The sequence below is a fragment of the Nelusetta ayraudi genome, unplaced genomic scaffold (genome assembly GCF_046127955.1).
Source record: "Nelusetta ayraudi isolate G7.1 ecotype Tasmania unplaced genomic scaffold, CSIRO-AGI_Nayr_v1 ptg000063l, whole genome shotgun sequence".
Taxonomy (NCBI): Eukaryota; Metazoa; Chordata; class Actinopteri; order Tetraodontiformes; family Monacanthidae; genus Nelusetta; species Nelusetta ayraudi.
Window position 1 is genome coordinate 188692 of NW_027466113.1, and position 14788 is coordinate 203479.

At 47.6% G+C, this 14788-nt stretch overlaps 1 protein-coding gene across 6 annotated transcripts in view; it reads left to right on the forward strand.

Annotated features, from left to right (window-relative positions):
- The window catches only part of oxr1a (oxidation resistance 1a), a 141303-nt gene that overhangs the window by 114143 nt on the left and 12372 nt on the right, over positions 1–14788 (forward strand). For all 6 annotated transcript variants that reach the window (XM_076041159.1, XM_076041162.1, XM_076041163.1 and 3 more), the window contains 3 exons: positions 8461–8613; positions 9533–9717; positions 11228–11856. In XM_076041159.1, the coding sequence (XP_075897274.1) occupies positions 8461–8613; positions 9533–9717; positions 11228–11856 (967 nt within the window). The remainder of the gene's footprint in view (positions 1–8460; positions 8614–9532; positions 9718–11227; positions 11857–14788) is intronic.

Consider the following 14788-nt stretch of genomic DNA (forward strand, 5'->3'; position numbering starts at 1 on the left):
GATGCAGGTAGTGGTCAGGGTTTTCAGCATTAATGAGGCTGAGAGGCTGAGCAAAGTTTTTACACGGCGGGTAGTGTAGTGCTGAGTTGAGCAGAAGAGAAGTAACAGTAATGAACTGCCAGGATTTAAAAAAAAACAAAAAAACTGTAGCTTCTAATGTCAAAGTAAAGTTTTTGGAGTTTTTTTGTTTCTTCCCTCAGCTTCTGGAATTATCCCTCAGAGTCTGTTTCGCCTGGATGCTGTGCAGGAGTGGTGGATATATCCTAGTAGATGTAGGCGGGAGCATAGCCTTATGTGACCTGTCCTTTAAATCAATATAGACCTTTATTAAGGATCGCCACACCATGTACAAGCTAGGAACTACTAGGAGAGGTGACTTTTCCATGAGCAAAGTTCCTGCACTGATCATCTCAACCCACCGAAGAAAGGTCTCATAAAACAGGAGACATGTTACAGATGGCTCAACGTCCTACATCGAGCCCGGGGTGCGTCTAACTCTCCGTAATCGGAGTGTCACAACTTTTTCAAATTGACGCCACGTTAGCCTCACTTGCCTCACTCGTTCAGCCGGGTCTCCCCAGTCTTCACGCTACTTATCGCTATCTTATGTGTATTATTTATGTAACCATACCAAGTCAAACCCCGTAGTCCTAATTAATTGCCTTTTCCCTATTATTATTGTAATTTATGTAATGTAAATAAGTGTAATGTATACAGGAGTGTAGCCTTATACTCTGTCTGCACCTTTGCCATAGTAAAAGCACTTTATGTGCTTTTTTAGACTGTTAGCATCTTTACACTGACTCAGGGAAACGCACCAGAATTCCAATGTAAATGTTTTAACTGTTTTTAAACTGTTTTTAACTTGTACAAATGGCAATAAATCTCTGATCTAATCTAACCCTGTCATGACGGCAGTGACCTACGTGCACCAGCACAGATCAGATCGCAGGCCCTTATTGGTAAAACATGACCTTGGTTTGGCCTTGATAAATATTAAGATTAAATATCAATCATTTGGAATAGGAGGAGCTAGCAGCCCAAAGCTGGTCGAACATTTCCGTCCATCGTCTCGTTTGGAAAACGACTGCTGCTCCACAACTTGCTGTAGGAACCCACTGAAAGGCACACAGCCCAAAGGGTAAATAAATGTTGTATTTGTCCGAAGTGGCTGCGGGGAGACTGCGGTAATCAATCCACTTCCTGCTGCCACAGCTCCTAAGACCAGCCAGAAGGAGCCCTCTCCCTCGGGTACCGTGTCTGCGGCATCAGAATGAGCCAATCATCACACGCTGCGGGAAGCCCCGGCAGTCCCTTAAGAAATATGACTGCCGCGTCTCCTTGGAGACGGGGCATCTTGTATTGCTTTCGTTTTGAAAGGACGCGGACACCCGGCGCAATTACTGTCAACCTCCACGCCATCTCAGACGCGAGCGCTCCCCTCTTTTTTTCGTCTGCTCTCATGGCTGTCCCTTAATTTCTCCACGGCTGCCAAAAAAAATGCACACGCCCCCCCCTCCACCACACACTCTCCCAAAGCGCCCCCACACCCCCACCCCCCTCCACTTCCATTCATTCTGACTTATCTATTTAGGTCGAGCCCACTGCAGGGAACGGGGAGAATATTCGGCGGCTCTCGACGGGCGATTATCCACGTGAGGTCTGCTGTGACCGCGGAGAAATTAAACCTTTTTTAAAAAAGCGATGCCGTGTCTGATATTTAGAGCGCCTAATGAGCGGAGCATCTCGCTCTCCCAGACGAGCAGCCAGGCGGCAATTATTCCAAGCAGAGGATGTTTGCTTGGAGTCAGGGTGGAGGGGATTGTGCACCCGACATGCCGACTCTTTTGTGTTTGTGCGTCTGTATCTGTCAACTCTTTGCCGTTTGACGCACCTCCTCGCTCACCCCAATCTTGCACTTCCTGTGTGGTTTCGTTATGTCGGAAGAGGCGAGAAGCGAGCGGCGGCGGCGGCAGCCAGGTGCTGTTTTGGTTCTTAGACCTCAGGAAGGACTTCTATAACCCACCCGGCTTCTTTTCTTTCACTGGCATCCTCGGCACCTTTTAATTACGAGCCTATTTTGGGGCCCGAGCCGTTCGCCTCAATGAGGATATTATCTAAATAAATGGTTCTGGGAGTCGCTCGTTAGCATCAGCACAAAGAAGTAAATAGCTGGTGTTGCCTCGATGCAGCGGAGTGCGAAAAGAGAAACCACTTTCAGATGCTTTGGGGTGGTTTTTGTTTAGTTTATTTTTTACTTCTAAGTGTAGAGTCTCACATCTGGGGCCAGAAGTTTAAAGAGCATTTTAGAGGAGGCAAGTCATCAGTACTATTAAAGATTAAAATGTGATGTATGCTTTTTTCAATTCATTGAGGCGAGGAGTAAAATCATTGTGACGCTGGTGAAAAAGAAGCATAAAATGCTTTTAAAGAGGCCTTGAAAATGTTTTCTGCTCTTGTGATCGACCAAGCTTGTCTGCAGCTGTGCCGCTTCACTGTCAGTAAGTCTGGAATTGTGACTTGGGTTTCTCTCATCTCCTGCCATTGCAGCAATCACCAACACACTTACCACATACAACGTTTTCCTAATGTTGTTTACTCCTGATTTTCTATTTCTTTTAAACCCCCCAAAAAAATATGGGCCCTCGTTTTACAAAAGTGCGCGTACTTCATTCACCACCCAGACGTGCTCGGTCTCTCTCTCTCTCGAGGAGGTAAAGGCCAGATAGGACGAGCTTTGAAGTCTCTCCGTGCTCTCAGTCTGCCTGCTGGTATTGGCAGCGAAAAGTAACACATCTTGCAGGCATGGATCGTTGGCTGGCTGTCTAGGTCGACTGTGTGTCTGTGTGTCTGTGTCTGTGTGTGTGTGTGTGTGTGCATGCGTGCGCGCATGTTGTGCGTGGCGGGCTGACTCCTCGCTGTTGTCTCGCTGTCGCTGGATGACTTGGCAGCTCACCCTCTGGTCATCTGTGTGGGCAGGCGCGTCCTCTTTGTCCTATGCAGACCTTCCTCCTGTTCGCACTGATACACGCGCACACACACACACACACACACACACACACACACACACACACACACACACACACACACTTCCTCACCATGGTGGCACAGCCACTACTGTGACCTTCCCCCGTCCCTTCTCCTTTTGGCACCTGTTTTGCCCTCCTCTCTTCCTTCCTCTGAAACAGAGGAATTGGTGTAAAATTAGAAGCAGAGGAAGTCCAAATATAGGCGGCACGTATTAGTGGCCGTTGCACGTAGGCACAATCTCTCTCAGCTGGAGAGATTCTGTGTGTCTACACTCCTGTGGGTCATCCCCGAAAGACAGCAAAAGCTATCATCAGTAATTTTGCTCATCAGAGCCGGCGGGGCTGCGTTTCAGACAACGCAGAGGACAAAACGGCCCTGTGATGGGCACTGACAGTTGACGAATCCCGACCATTGTGTGCTCAGTCTTGCAGAACACAGCCGTGCCCACAAGGTGGAGCTGTGGATTGATTTTTGATGGGCCCATGTGTCACTGTCAAGGTCAAAGTCGGGCTGTTACCTGCAGACTCCACCTCTGACGTCTGTGTTATGTGGCTGGAGCAAGAAGTGCAACAAGTACACATTGAATTCAGGGGGTGTTGTTAAAAGCGTGGGCCTGTGAGCCGACACAGAGTGTCCCACGTTGATGCTTCTGCATTTTAAAAACACGTCCTTCCTCAATTTTAGTGGAAGCCCCGTCTGCCCTGTGGATCTCCTGGTATTAAGTGAGAGAAATATCGGTGGGGAAGTAAAAGGATATTGATTTCTGCTCCGCCACCCACAGCTGTCATATATAACGCTGTCGCACTGGGCTGCCTGCGAAGCAGCCTGCCGTGATGTCACAGTCCATCCGCTTCCAACAGCATCCCAGAGAAACTCCCGTTTACCCCGTCAGACCCAGTGTGCCAGGTGCCCTCTTGCCCTTTATTCTCTTTCTCACCTCAAATGTCCTCCACTCTTCCGTCAATCCCATTCTATTACTGTTATTGTTTTTTGTTTTTGTTTTCTCCCCACCACCGGTTGGTCACAGTCTGAGGCCAGGAAAGATGGAAACCTTTTTTTTTTTTTTTTCCATCAGCTCTCTGCTCTTCTTTCTCGATTTGATGTCCCACACACTGGGAGGAGAAGAAGAAGAAAAAAGAAAGACCCCTGTGACCCTAAAACACTCTAATCTGGTCACATCAGGACACTGTAAAGTCTCGGCTCACCTCAAGTGTCATGTGAGGTGGAATGGACTCCTGATAAATAACTCTCACCTCTCTGTTTGTCTGTCTGTCTCCTTCCTTGCCTCAAGAGACCTCCGGGGTTTTGCACTGAAGTTGAAAAACAAGCCTTGCGTTGAATGTAAAAACACCTCCCTCCAGCCTGTGCCGAGTGCCTCGGAGGCCAGTAAAAGATAAACTAAACACTGGTCATATATTAGAGGATCTGTGATGTCGAGCATTGCAGCAGCTTGGGGGAAAAAAAGAGCTATATTTGTTTAAAAAATGTCAGATTTCCGACTCCAAAGTCGGTGACTCACCCCGGTACATTTTTGAAGTCGGCATAATATGACCTTTATTTTTTACAACACCCCCGTGATCTTTGGCTCTTTGCAGTCAGTGCAAAGTGTTGTCAGCGTTGAGTCGTCGGCTTCAAGCCAACACAAGGAACAACAGATTGTAATTTCCTGTTGTGAGAATGACACATGTAATAATTATCCAAACACTACTACTGTTACTACTACTGCCACTATCACTAATACTACTGCTATTGTTATTACCATTACACGTGCTGTATTTAGTAGTGCAGGAAGTGAGCAGTGCAGGTAGACGGCGGCGTCCACGTGAGGGAACAGCGTGTGGCAGGAAGTGAGCAGTGCAGGTAGACGGCGGCGTCCGCGTGAGAAATCAACTCAGCATGTGGATCATGTTGCTAATGCGCCGTCGACAAGCTGCCTCTGGACTCTTTCTTCTCTGAAAAGCTACAGAGCGGCCCTGAAGTAGCGACGAGTTTATAAGACGGTCACAAGCACAGCAATAGTCGTCAAACCGACAGTGCTGATTTCTGTTTTTCACCAGGTAGAATTTCATGTTGTTGTTGTTGTTGTTGTTTTGAAGGAACAAATAAAAGGACAGATTGTCAGCTTTTGACAATATGCCATCATTGGCAGACAGTCGGACCAACTGAGTTAATCTCACTGTTGTTTACCCTTTTACCGTATTTCCTTCTTGTCCAGCCAATCATCATCCCACACAGCAACACACATGGAATCGCAACACTTATTTTTATTTATTTTTTTATTTTTTTTATCATTATTATTTTTGCTTTTTTTTTTTTGCTGAGGTTCGTGCTTGGCGTCGTACCAGCAGACTTCGCAGTAGTTCGCCTCGTGTCGCCGTATGAAGCCACCGCCTCCCGCTGACGGACACCGAGCGCCTCCTTCCCACGTCCTCCGTTATCTCCACGCCGGACGGGTGACAGCTGTTATTTTGTCAGCGACGACAGTAAAAGACGCCCATCGCTCGCGCGCGCCGGATATAATGATAAGGATCGGGAGCCAGTGTTTGTGTGAAGGAGGGCCGTGTTTTGACACCCAGATCTCCTCCGTCGCCGTGTCCAGGTGTTGCGTCGCACATCTGGACGGTCGCGCGCCGTCCACAGCCTCGTATCCAGTTCGCATTTTTTTTTTTTTTAGGAGAGGGTGGGCGGACAAAAAGGACGCTCCTCTCTTCATGTTTAACCCGCGGAGCAGCCTGAATGAGTCACCGGGAAGTGACTCACAGGGAAGTGGAGCGATGGAGTGGAGAAGGTGTGTGCAGTTTAAGTGGAAGACAAGAGGGCTGAAGCGGACCTGCTCCTACACGCTGGTCGTCGCCTCACTGCTTCTCGCTTTTAAAATTCACTAATACGCTCACATGTCACCGAGCCCGACGCACCTGACTCCACTTGACGGCGCCGTGGGTGTCGTTCCTGTACGTCTCGTTCTTCACTGACGTCACACTTGGTCCTACCTACATCAATACACCTCAAAATACCATCAATGCTGTCAAAACTACAAAAAAAAAGATAAATATCGATTTTAAGACATTGGTCGACAAAGTTTCAATAAGTCCAGCAAAAGTAAGTTATTTTTGTAGTTCGACACCAATGACGGCTAAACAAACTATTTTGAGAGTTTGCAACAGCAAAACAGTTGAACAATAACACGCCACGTTGTTGCCGATTTACCTTCTCCTCCTTCAGCCATCGCATCTCCCGGGTTGGTTGGGTCTTTCTGGCTCTCACGAGTCTTTATCCAATCACAGTTCAGCATAAGGCCAGCTAGCTAGCCTTGGCATCGCAGACTTTAGATTTGATTGGCTGTCGCAACGGACAGCGTTCGTTCACTTGCAGGAGCCTACAATGTTGATTCTGAAGGCCTCAGCAAGATTGCATAGAACCCGACAACACAAATTAGCTGAAATATGATTGGATTGAAAAAAAATGGAAAAGAGTACTTTATTATCATGTTTATGGGGTGGTGGGGGGGGTACATTTTCAGAGTATTGTTTAGGCAGCAGAGACCCTGCTGGTGCAATGTGCTGGGAGACGGAGGTGGAGAGGCTGTGAGCGGGGGCTTGTGTGATCCGAACCGGGGAGTTCTTCCCCTACAGCTCTCCCTGCTTCTCGCCGGCAGAGGAGTCCAAATACGCCCCCCCCTCCCGCACGCCCTCAAAATGCCAACGCCCTCACGTCGCATTCCTCTCCCGTCCCCTTTTTTCCCTTTTGTTCCTCCTCCTCCACCCTGATCTCTCATCGCCTTAAGCGGCCTTTATCGCCTCGTCTTTTTCTATTCCTCCGGAGCGGCTTTGCACTTCTTCCCTTCCGTTATTTGTTTTTCGTCTCCCCCTTTTTTTGCCGACTGCCCGCCGTTCCTCCCATCTTGCCTCCCTCCTGATATTTCAGTCAGTCAGTCAGTCAGAGCGGTAGTCGCCTCAGTCCTGCAAAGTGACTCTGAGCCAAACAGTTGTCCCCGCGGAGACTTATTCAAAGAGACTCTGTTTTTTTTTCGTTTTTTTTTTTTTGGTTTTTTCCTGTCCCCGCGGCTGAGATGCGGCATGGCAACCAGCCACTGGTAGAAAACACCCCGTGTTTGCTGTTTCCAGCCCAGCAGACGCACCATCTGGAGCAGACTGCAGAGTTACCATGGAGTAGATGGAGGAGCAGTGACGCCCGCTCTGCTGTCTTGCAGTATGTGTCAACATGCAACCTGACAGCATTGTGGAGACGCGATTCACATTCCCCTGTGAGCGAGCAGCATCCTCGCAATGTTCCGACACGGGGGTGGGGGGGTTAGAGGTGCACGTGTGCGTCGCTGTGTCCTCTTCAGCCTGGCCGAATTCACCAGCTTTTTAGATAAAGCTAAAGATTTGTCATCTTTAAGGGCGTCATTTGTTTGTTCAGTCTATTTGGTTAAATAAACGCAGGTGTACGCTGTGAACTGTAAGTATATCTGCTGTCCTTCCTTCTTTTTTTTTTGTTTTGTTTGCCTCCGGAGACTTAATGCGATACTGGGCAGGTCTGAGGTTACGTCATAGACGGATCACTTTACAGACCTACTGGGCCCTAAAGCTATGACCATAAAGGGAATCAAAACTACAGCACAGGGCTGTAAAAGGACCAGAGAGAGATGAAAGAGGAGCATTAGGAGACGCACCGGAGCCCTGAGTACGTTGTTTTACCGGTTGAAATAATTCATTCGATGGAGGTTGATTGAAATTGCATCGTATTTAGAGTAAAAGATATTGATGGACGTTTTTTTTGCGCCATTCACTCCCCGAAATAAACAGTTTAACTGTTATAGGCCTTCATTATAAATGCAGTGAACCAAAGGTTAAACAGCTTGAGTCGTCTTTCACAGGCAAACCCTTGTTTTTTTCTTCGCAATCTGTCTCCTCTTCCTCCTCCTCTCTGGAGAGAAGGAAGGAGAGAAGATTCTGCAATGAGAAGCATAAACCAGTGCAAAATAAACAAGACTGGAGCACCTCATTGCTTGTGCGAGGGCACACAGGAGACTCTCATTTGTTTCTCTTGGCACGGCCGTCCAACTGTGCAAAAAAAAAAAATCTGTTTGTATAAACATAATGCGTTCAGAGACCCCTCGCATTAGTTTGATGAAATCAGACACAAACTTGCTGCACCATGAATTACGGAGTCATCCCGGCCAGGCCTGCGGAGCAGTGCATATTATAAAGCATGTTGAGCGGTGTGCTGTCTGAGGGAGTTGAACCTCCACGTGTTACTGCGATGTGGAAAGTGGAAGTGGATCAAATGAATTTCAATTTATTTTGACACTCACTACAAAGTCAAAGTGTAAACCTACAAATGTCATGTGTATTTCCTACCCTTGCTTTGTTAACAACCCCCCGCCCTCCACCCCCCCACCCCCCCACTCTTGCCACCCCCACACAGGACTCCGATGGCCCCCCAAGACCGGAATGTGTTCTGCCCCCAGCGTTCCCTCCCCTGCGCCAGTCCAGAGTGGTGTCATCCACCTCCGAAGAGGAAGAAGCCCTCACCGAGAAGTTCCTCAAGATAAACTGCAAATACATCACCGATGGCAAGGTAAGGTGGGGTTGAAGGTTACTCCACATTCTGCATACAGTGGTGGAAAAAAGTTTACGCTCTTAAGATTTTACTTAATCTGAATTATTGTCATTAAATATTTGCCTGTATAGAAAGTTTGCATTTTTCCACCACTGTATGCGATGCTAATGTTTGATTTCCATCAAAAAACAAATCTAAAAGCTCTGTACTCACCCATGTGCTCCGCACCGCCACCTAACTCAGTAATAACTCAGGGTTTTCAACACGGATTCTTACGCAGACAGGAAAAGAAAACTCGCAGCCCGTAGCAATGAGATGCTACTGGATTACAGTTTGCATCGTTTAGCTGGCCTGTAATCTCCTGTGCGCTACTCTCTAACACAGTGTAATGTGAGGCACCTGACTTCAACAATCCTCAAAAGTCTAAATAAATGAATCTCTAAATTTGATCGCATTGTTTGATTTTCAAATATGGTGTTTTTCAAGTGTTTGGATTATAAAGCAGTCACCTCAGCGATGCCACAATAGAACGCACGAGCAGGACCCATCGTCCGTCCGTGTGTGTGCATGCGTGCGTGAGAGTGTGCGTTTGCATGCGCAGTGCACCAGCACAGCCCGTGTCCAGTCAAAGCTGCTCTGCTCTCGGACACGCTGATCCATTGTATTGAACCAGTGCCAACCCTTGGAACCAAATGAAAGCACTGAAGTGGTCAACGCTGGCAGTCAATAACTTCTACTTGATTTAGGACATTTGTGGTCTCAAATGGATTTGGCCTCCAGTTGAGTATGTGGCTGACGCACTCCCTGATTACATTTTGGCAGCGGACGAACAAGCAAGGCTGGACAGTTTGGAGTTTTGTTGTTTTTCATTTGGGGAATTAAATAAAAAACAAAAGTTCTGCTGACCTTTTGCCGTTTTCCTCATGCGTTGCTTCAGGGTGCCGTGAGCGGGGTGTTGCTGGTCACACCCAACAACATTATGTTCGACCCTCACCGGATGGACCCACTGGTTCAGGCCCATGGGTGCGAAGAGTACGGCATCATGTGTCCTGTGGAGGAGGTTCAGTCGGCCGCCATCTGCAAGGAGATCACCGACCCAAAGATCAGAGAGGCTGTGCCAGAGTAAGGAACGAAATACAATGTTGTAAATCTAAATGGAGAAAAAAAAAAGTTTCATTTCCTGTTAAATGTAGACCTTGTATACCCTGAAGTTCAGACTCTGCTTTCCACTCGTTTTTTTTGGGTTTTTTTCATGTTGTTTTTTTGTCCAATTTCAGCCTCAATGTCACTGTAATCAATGTCAAACCTCACTGCACTCACGATCCAATTGCGTTAGCGACCAACCGAAGCCCCCTTTCACCCCCTCCCCTCCCTCCACATAGCGAAACAAAAAGGAAACAGCAATTACACCAAGGTTAATGAAGTGTGCCTTCAGCCTCCTACGTTCAGAGTTCTCGCCTGTTTATGCAGTCAGAAAGCAGCCACTTAGTTGCGTTTCCTCCCACAGATCCGTCTGATTATTTTTCATGTTTGGCTTCACTCGGCGGCTCGCCTCGGCGATGCCGGGGATCAGCTTGTGCGAGGGCAAATATCACGCGGCGCGGGGAGAAGCCTGCTGAGTCACTTTTTGTTCCTTCCTCACGTGGTACCGGGGTCTGAGTGGCGGCGCGCTCGTCTGGCGGAGCGGCGTCCGCGCTGCAGTTGTTGTGTCGGCGAGTGGGGGGGGCGGGGTTCTGAGCCCGGCCCAGCTGTTTTCTCAGCTGCGGGCCAATGTCTGCATTGTCTTTGCCTCCGTCCCTCTCCCCCTGCTGAGCCGTGTCTGCGTCTGAACACACAGCTGAGCAGCAAGTGCCTGTCACGCCGTGGTGCGTTCGGTATGTGTACAAGTGTTTCTGCCTGCAGGCCCATTGGAGCTTTTAAAGGGATAAACTTATAGGAGCTTTTGGATGTAAGCTAAATAAAGACTGTCATAGTACAAAGGTGAGGCATTACGTTAGGTTATTCATTACTCATTGTTAAGAATGGTCGACTAACGTTTTTCTGAGAGACAAAGTATACAGTAGTAAGCCATAGGTTCCCGACCCCTGGGCCACAACATCAATTACATTGCTATCACTCTCTCTCTGTCTTTCAACACCACTGCATTTGAGACTGCAAAGTTAGGACTTCACTTGGCTAAAAATGATTTACAGTTTACAGTTTGGCCTTCTCCTGCACTCATGAGATCATTTTGATCGATTTTGACAAATTTGATTGGATAAAAGGTTTTCAGTTCAGTAACCCTTTCATTACTGATAGGCTCATGTAGAGGAGAGAAAATGTAGTGTATTATATGGAATGAAATGAAATGAAATGGACTTTTTTAAACAATCATGTTTGATTTAACACCTGCTGTGTTATGTGCTATGGGATACAATGCTATGGTTTTTTTTTTACATCCTCTTGGAGTAGTAAATAGAGATAATGGGCCTATAAAGTTGCTCTGAAGGTCCCGCCAAGAATTTCTTGGACTTCTTTCTGTCAGATTTTAACCAAGGCCATGTACAACATTATAGCATTCATTTCTATTGCCCATGTTTTGTTATTTGTGATAGATGCTTGTCTCTTATTACTGTTCTTTTCCTGCTTTCAGTGATCTGGAGCCACTGCCAGCCGAGAGACACCCCTCTCAGCAGAAGGACCCCGAGCAGCGCCTTAAGGAGCCCGGGGCCAGCGACAGCGGCAGCACGGCCCCCCGCAGCACCGAGGGCTCCATCTCCGAAGACGTCTTCACCGAGCCAGAGTTGTCGCCCATACGCGAGGAGGAGCAGGCGTCCAACGAGGACCTCCGCGTCCTGGACAAGTCCTCCGCCACGTCCACGGAGTCCGTGCTGACCGTCACCCAGGTGGAGGCGGTGCCGCCGAGCAGCGCGCACGGCTCGGTCGGCCGAGCGGAATCGGAGGACAATCGGCCAGAAACTGCCACCGAGAACGACAAGCAGTCCCTCGCCGGATCCAAGCAGCACAGTGTGGAGAAGCCACCAAGCACACCCACCACCACCACCACCAGCAGCAGCAGCACTAGCCAGAGCCAGAGCCAGGGTCCCAGCAACTCTAGACCAGGCTCTCAGAGTTCAGCCACCCCTGGCGCCACAGGGGCCAGTCCGCAGGCGGGAACCGACGAAGGGACGACAAGCCCCAAAACGGACACTATGCAAGGCGGGGAGGACAAGGAAGGGGTGGAGCAGTCGCCAAAGGATGAGACGGAGACATCCGCCGGAGGTAAACACACTTTTTTCTCTCGCTGAAACAACCTTTCATCCACGTTCTTCTGAAGTGCATCACAACGAGTTTTGTCTGTGCCGGAGCTGCTCCGGTGCAGCTTCCCTCACGATAACCTTCCTTTTTCTCCCTTTTTTCCGCGCCGGGCCTTGATACTGGTAATTGGAATATAGAAAAAAAAAGAGGGGAAAATGGCAGCTTGTCTCTTGCCATCTGTTTTGCCGCAGCTCGTTGGGTTTTTCTGCGGCTTTGCGTTGCTCTTTGATTCCTGGCTCTGGCGGTTTGGGCCACTCCTCTGGGTGATAAGCTTAAAGCCTATCAAAGACCCAGGACGACACACAACACACCTAGCCCCCGAAAGGGAAACGTGGAGATGATAAAAAAAAACCAACATCAAAAAGCCTCCGCAGACGGCATTCAGAGGGATGTTACGTTATGTTATGTTTGACTGCACGCAGAGTTCTGCCACAGGTTTCCTGCTTTCATGTGGTTGACTGGAAGAAAAAAATAAATAATCCCACAAAGCCTGGTATAAACTTATTGTGTGTCCTCTGCTGTGTTTAAGATTTCAGGATCGTTTTAGACCATTTAATCGCAGACATAACTGAAGACAGCGGGGGTGTCTCCTCCTAACGCGTCGATACTAAAATGAAAGCGTCGCTTTAAAGCCACAGTTTTGTGCCACTGTTTGCAGAGGTTTCCAGACTCAACGGTTAAGATTCACATTCGAGGCACGCAGCCTCAGCGGCAGCCATGGAGGCAAGCAAACAATAATATAAAAAAAAAGCCTTGTAATATTACACAAAAGCTTCACGGGAGAGGGAGAGACAGCAATTTATTCAAAAGGTGGAAACGACACATTTTTTTTTGCATTATCATTACGCCCAGACAAAGAGGAAGAGAGCTGCAAGCAAATGAGCTCTGGCTTCAGCAGTCGAGGATCCTGGACAGGAAGATCTTCCGTCGTGACAGGATTATATTTTTGTTTAGTTCTTCATTTCTACAGAAAGTGTGTGGCACCTATTAAAATTTTCTGTAATTTATGAAAATGACCAACAGGCAGCTGTAAGACGTGCTGTTCTGTAGAAAACGGTTTATCGGCTCCTTAGCTGTGCACGAGAACCCTTCTCTTCACGAAGAGCAGCCCTGCCAGCGAGCGCCTGAGCTCCACCACCTCTGGCAAACGTAACATGACAGCGAACAGCAAACATATCCGCTATGTTCACCGTGTCTGCTGTGGCACATGGCGAGAACGACCCTTGAATCTGTGGCAGGTGATGATATATTATCGCCACACTGCCACAAATGCTGCAGTGAAATTATTTGCGACCAATGAATTTCCAGTAAATGCTGTAACTGAGATTACCGTTAATGGTAATAACAATTTGTTTGGTTGAGCGCAGCATCAGTTTAAACCTATGTCTGTGATTGGATTGGATGGCATGGTAACACAAAACAAAAAAATCCACATTAGTGACATGACTTGCTAGCTGCATGCACAGTGAAGTTACCCCCGTTTCATTGTGGAAGCCCAAGGACGCCAAGCCACCGCCTTTCAAATGTGAATGTCTGTTGGCAAAAAGCAGTTTTTCCATTCCAGGCAGCCACTCAATCCTTGGACTGTGGTAATGGCCATTTCCTGATTGTAACTTTTATGATACATGTTTAATGTTGAATGATTTATTTATCCCATCAGCTCAACCTGATTAGAAAAAAAACAACGGTCTGAAAATCCTTACGACGTCACCGTATCTCCTCCAATTCATGCTAATACAACTTACATAAAATTTAATACTTTCCAGCGGCCCTCTTTAAAAAAAAAAATGAGTGTCCTGTTCTGCCTCACCAGGCAGGTATAAAACAGCCCATTGTCTTCTAATCACCAAACGGTGATCACAGAGCCGTACGTAGGTGCAGCGGTGTTTATCGTGAGCGGTTGCCTGTCTGCGGAAGAATTTATATTTAGTGTTCCGGATTAAATGGAGTGCAGCAGCCAGCGTGTGGACGTTGACATTGAAAAGTTATGCATTGAGGGGGAAATCGCTGGTAAACTCGTAGCAATTAGCGGGCAGAATCTGTTTTCAGGTTGGCAGGGTTTTAGCTTGTTAGCTGTTACCTGACACCGTTCGCAGTCTGTCGCACTCACTCACTTACTTACTTACTTACTTACAGGTGGCATCTAATTACGCTCCCAGGACACAGCGGGAGGCTTTCCAGAAAAGATTTCTTTTAAAGGCCAGACACAATTGCAAAATAATAAAAATCGTCTTCTCGTCCCTGGCAATTACCATCGCGTGGAGAGGCAGCTACAGAAGGCGCTCTAATTCACAGGGAAATCAGCGGGGCTGCCCATTATTCCGTGGCATTAACACAGCCCACACACGTAACAGCAGCAGCAGCAGCAGCAGCAGCCTTAAAAACAAGCCGCACTAACACGATTCGTTATTATTTCAGAAATATGGAGTTAATCAAACCGAGCTTTATTCAATAGGCTTTTGCCCGCTGTTATTTCGGGATGTAATCAGCAGCCGCCACCGGGAGCTTGTGATGCGTGTACACTACAGTATGTGGTACTGTAACAGTGCTGACTACGTGCGCCGCTGTACAGTCATCCATTTTATCGCAAGAGTGTAATAGTGATCTCATTCGGCTTCAATGAGCTGCATCCTTATAATAGGCCACTAATAATGTTCCACTGGAAGAAGGAAAAAAAAAAAAAAAAAAAAAGACTCGGGGCCGCTATTAATTAAACTGGTCTCCTCTGTTTATTTTTGACATGCGTTGTGCTTCTGCCGCAAATGACTAATGCCAATTGAAATAGCCGGTAAACAGAACAGAGAAAACTGGGTCGCATTAATGAAGAAGGAAAAAAAAAAAAGGAGATTTCTACGTTATTCACAAAGACAGATGTGACACGCAAGCCCTGTATCCT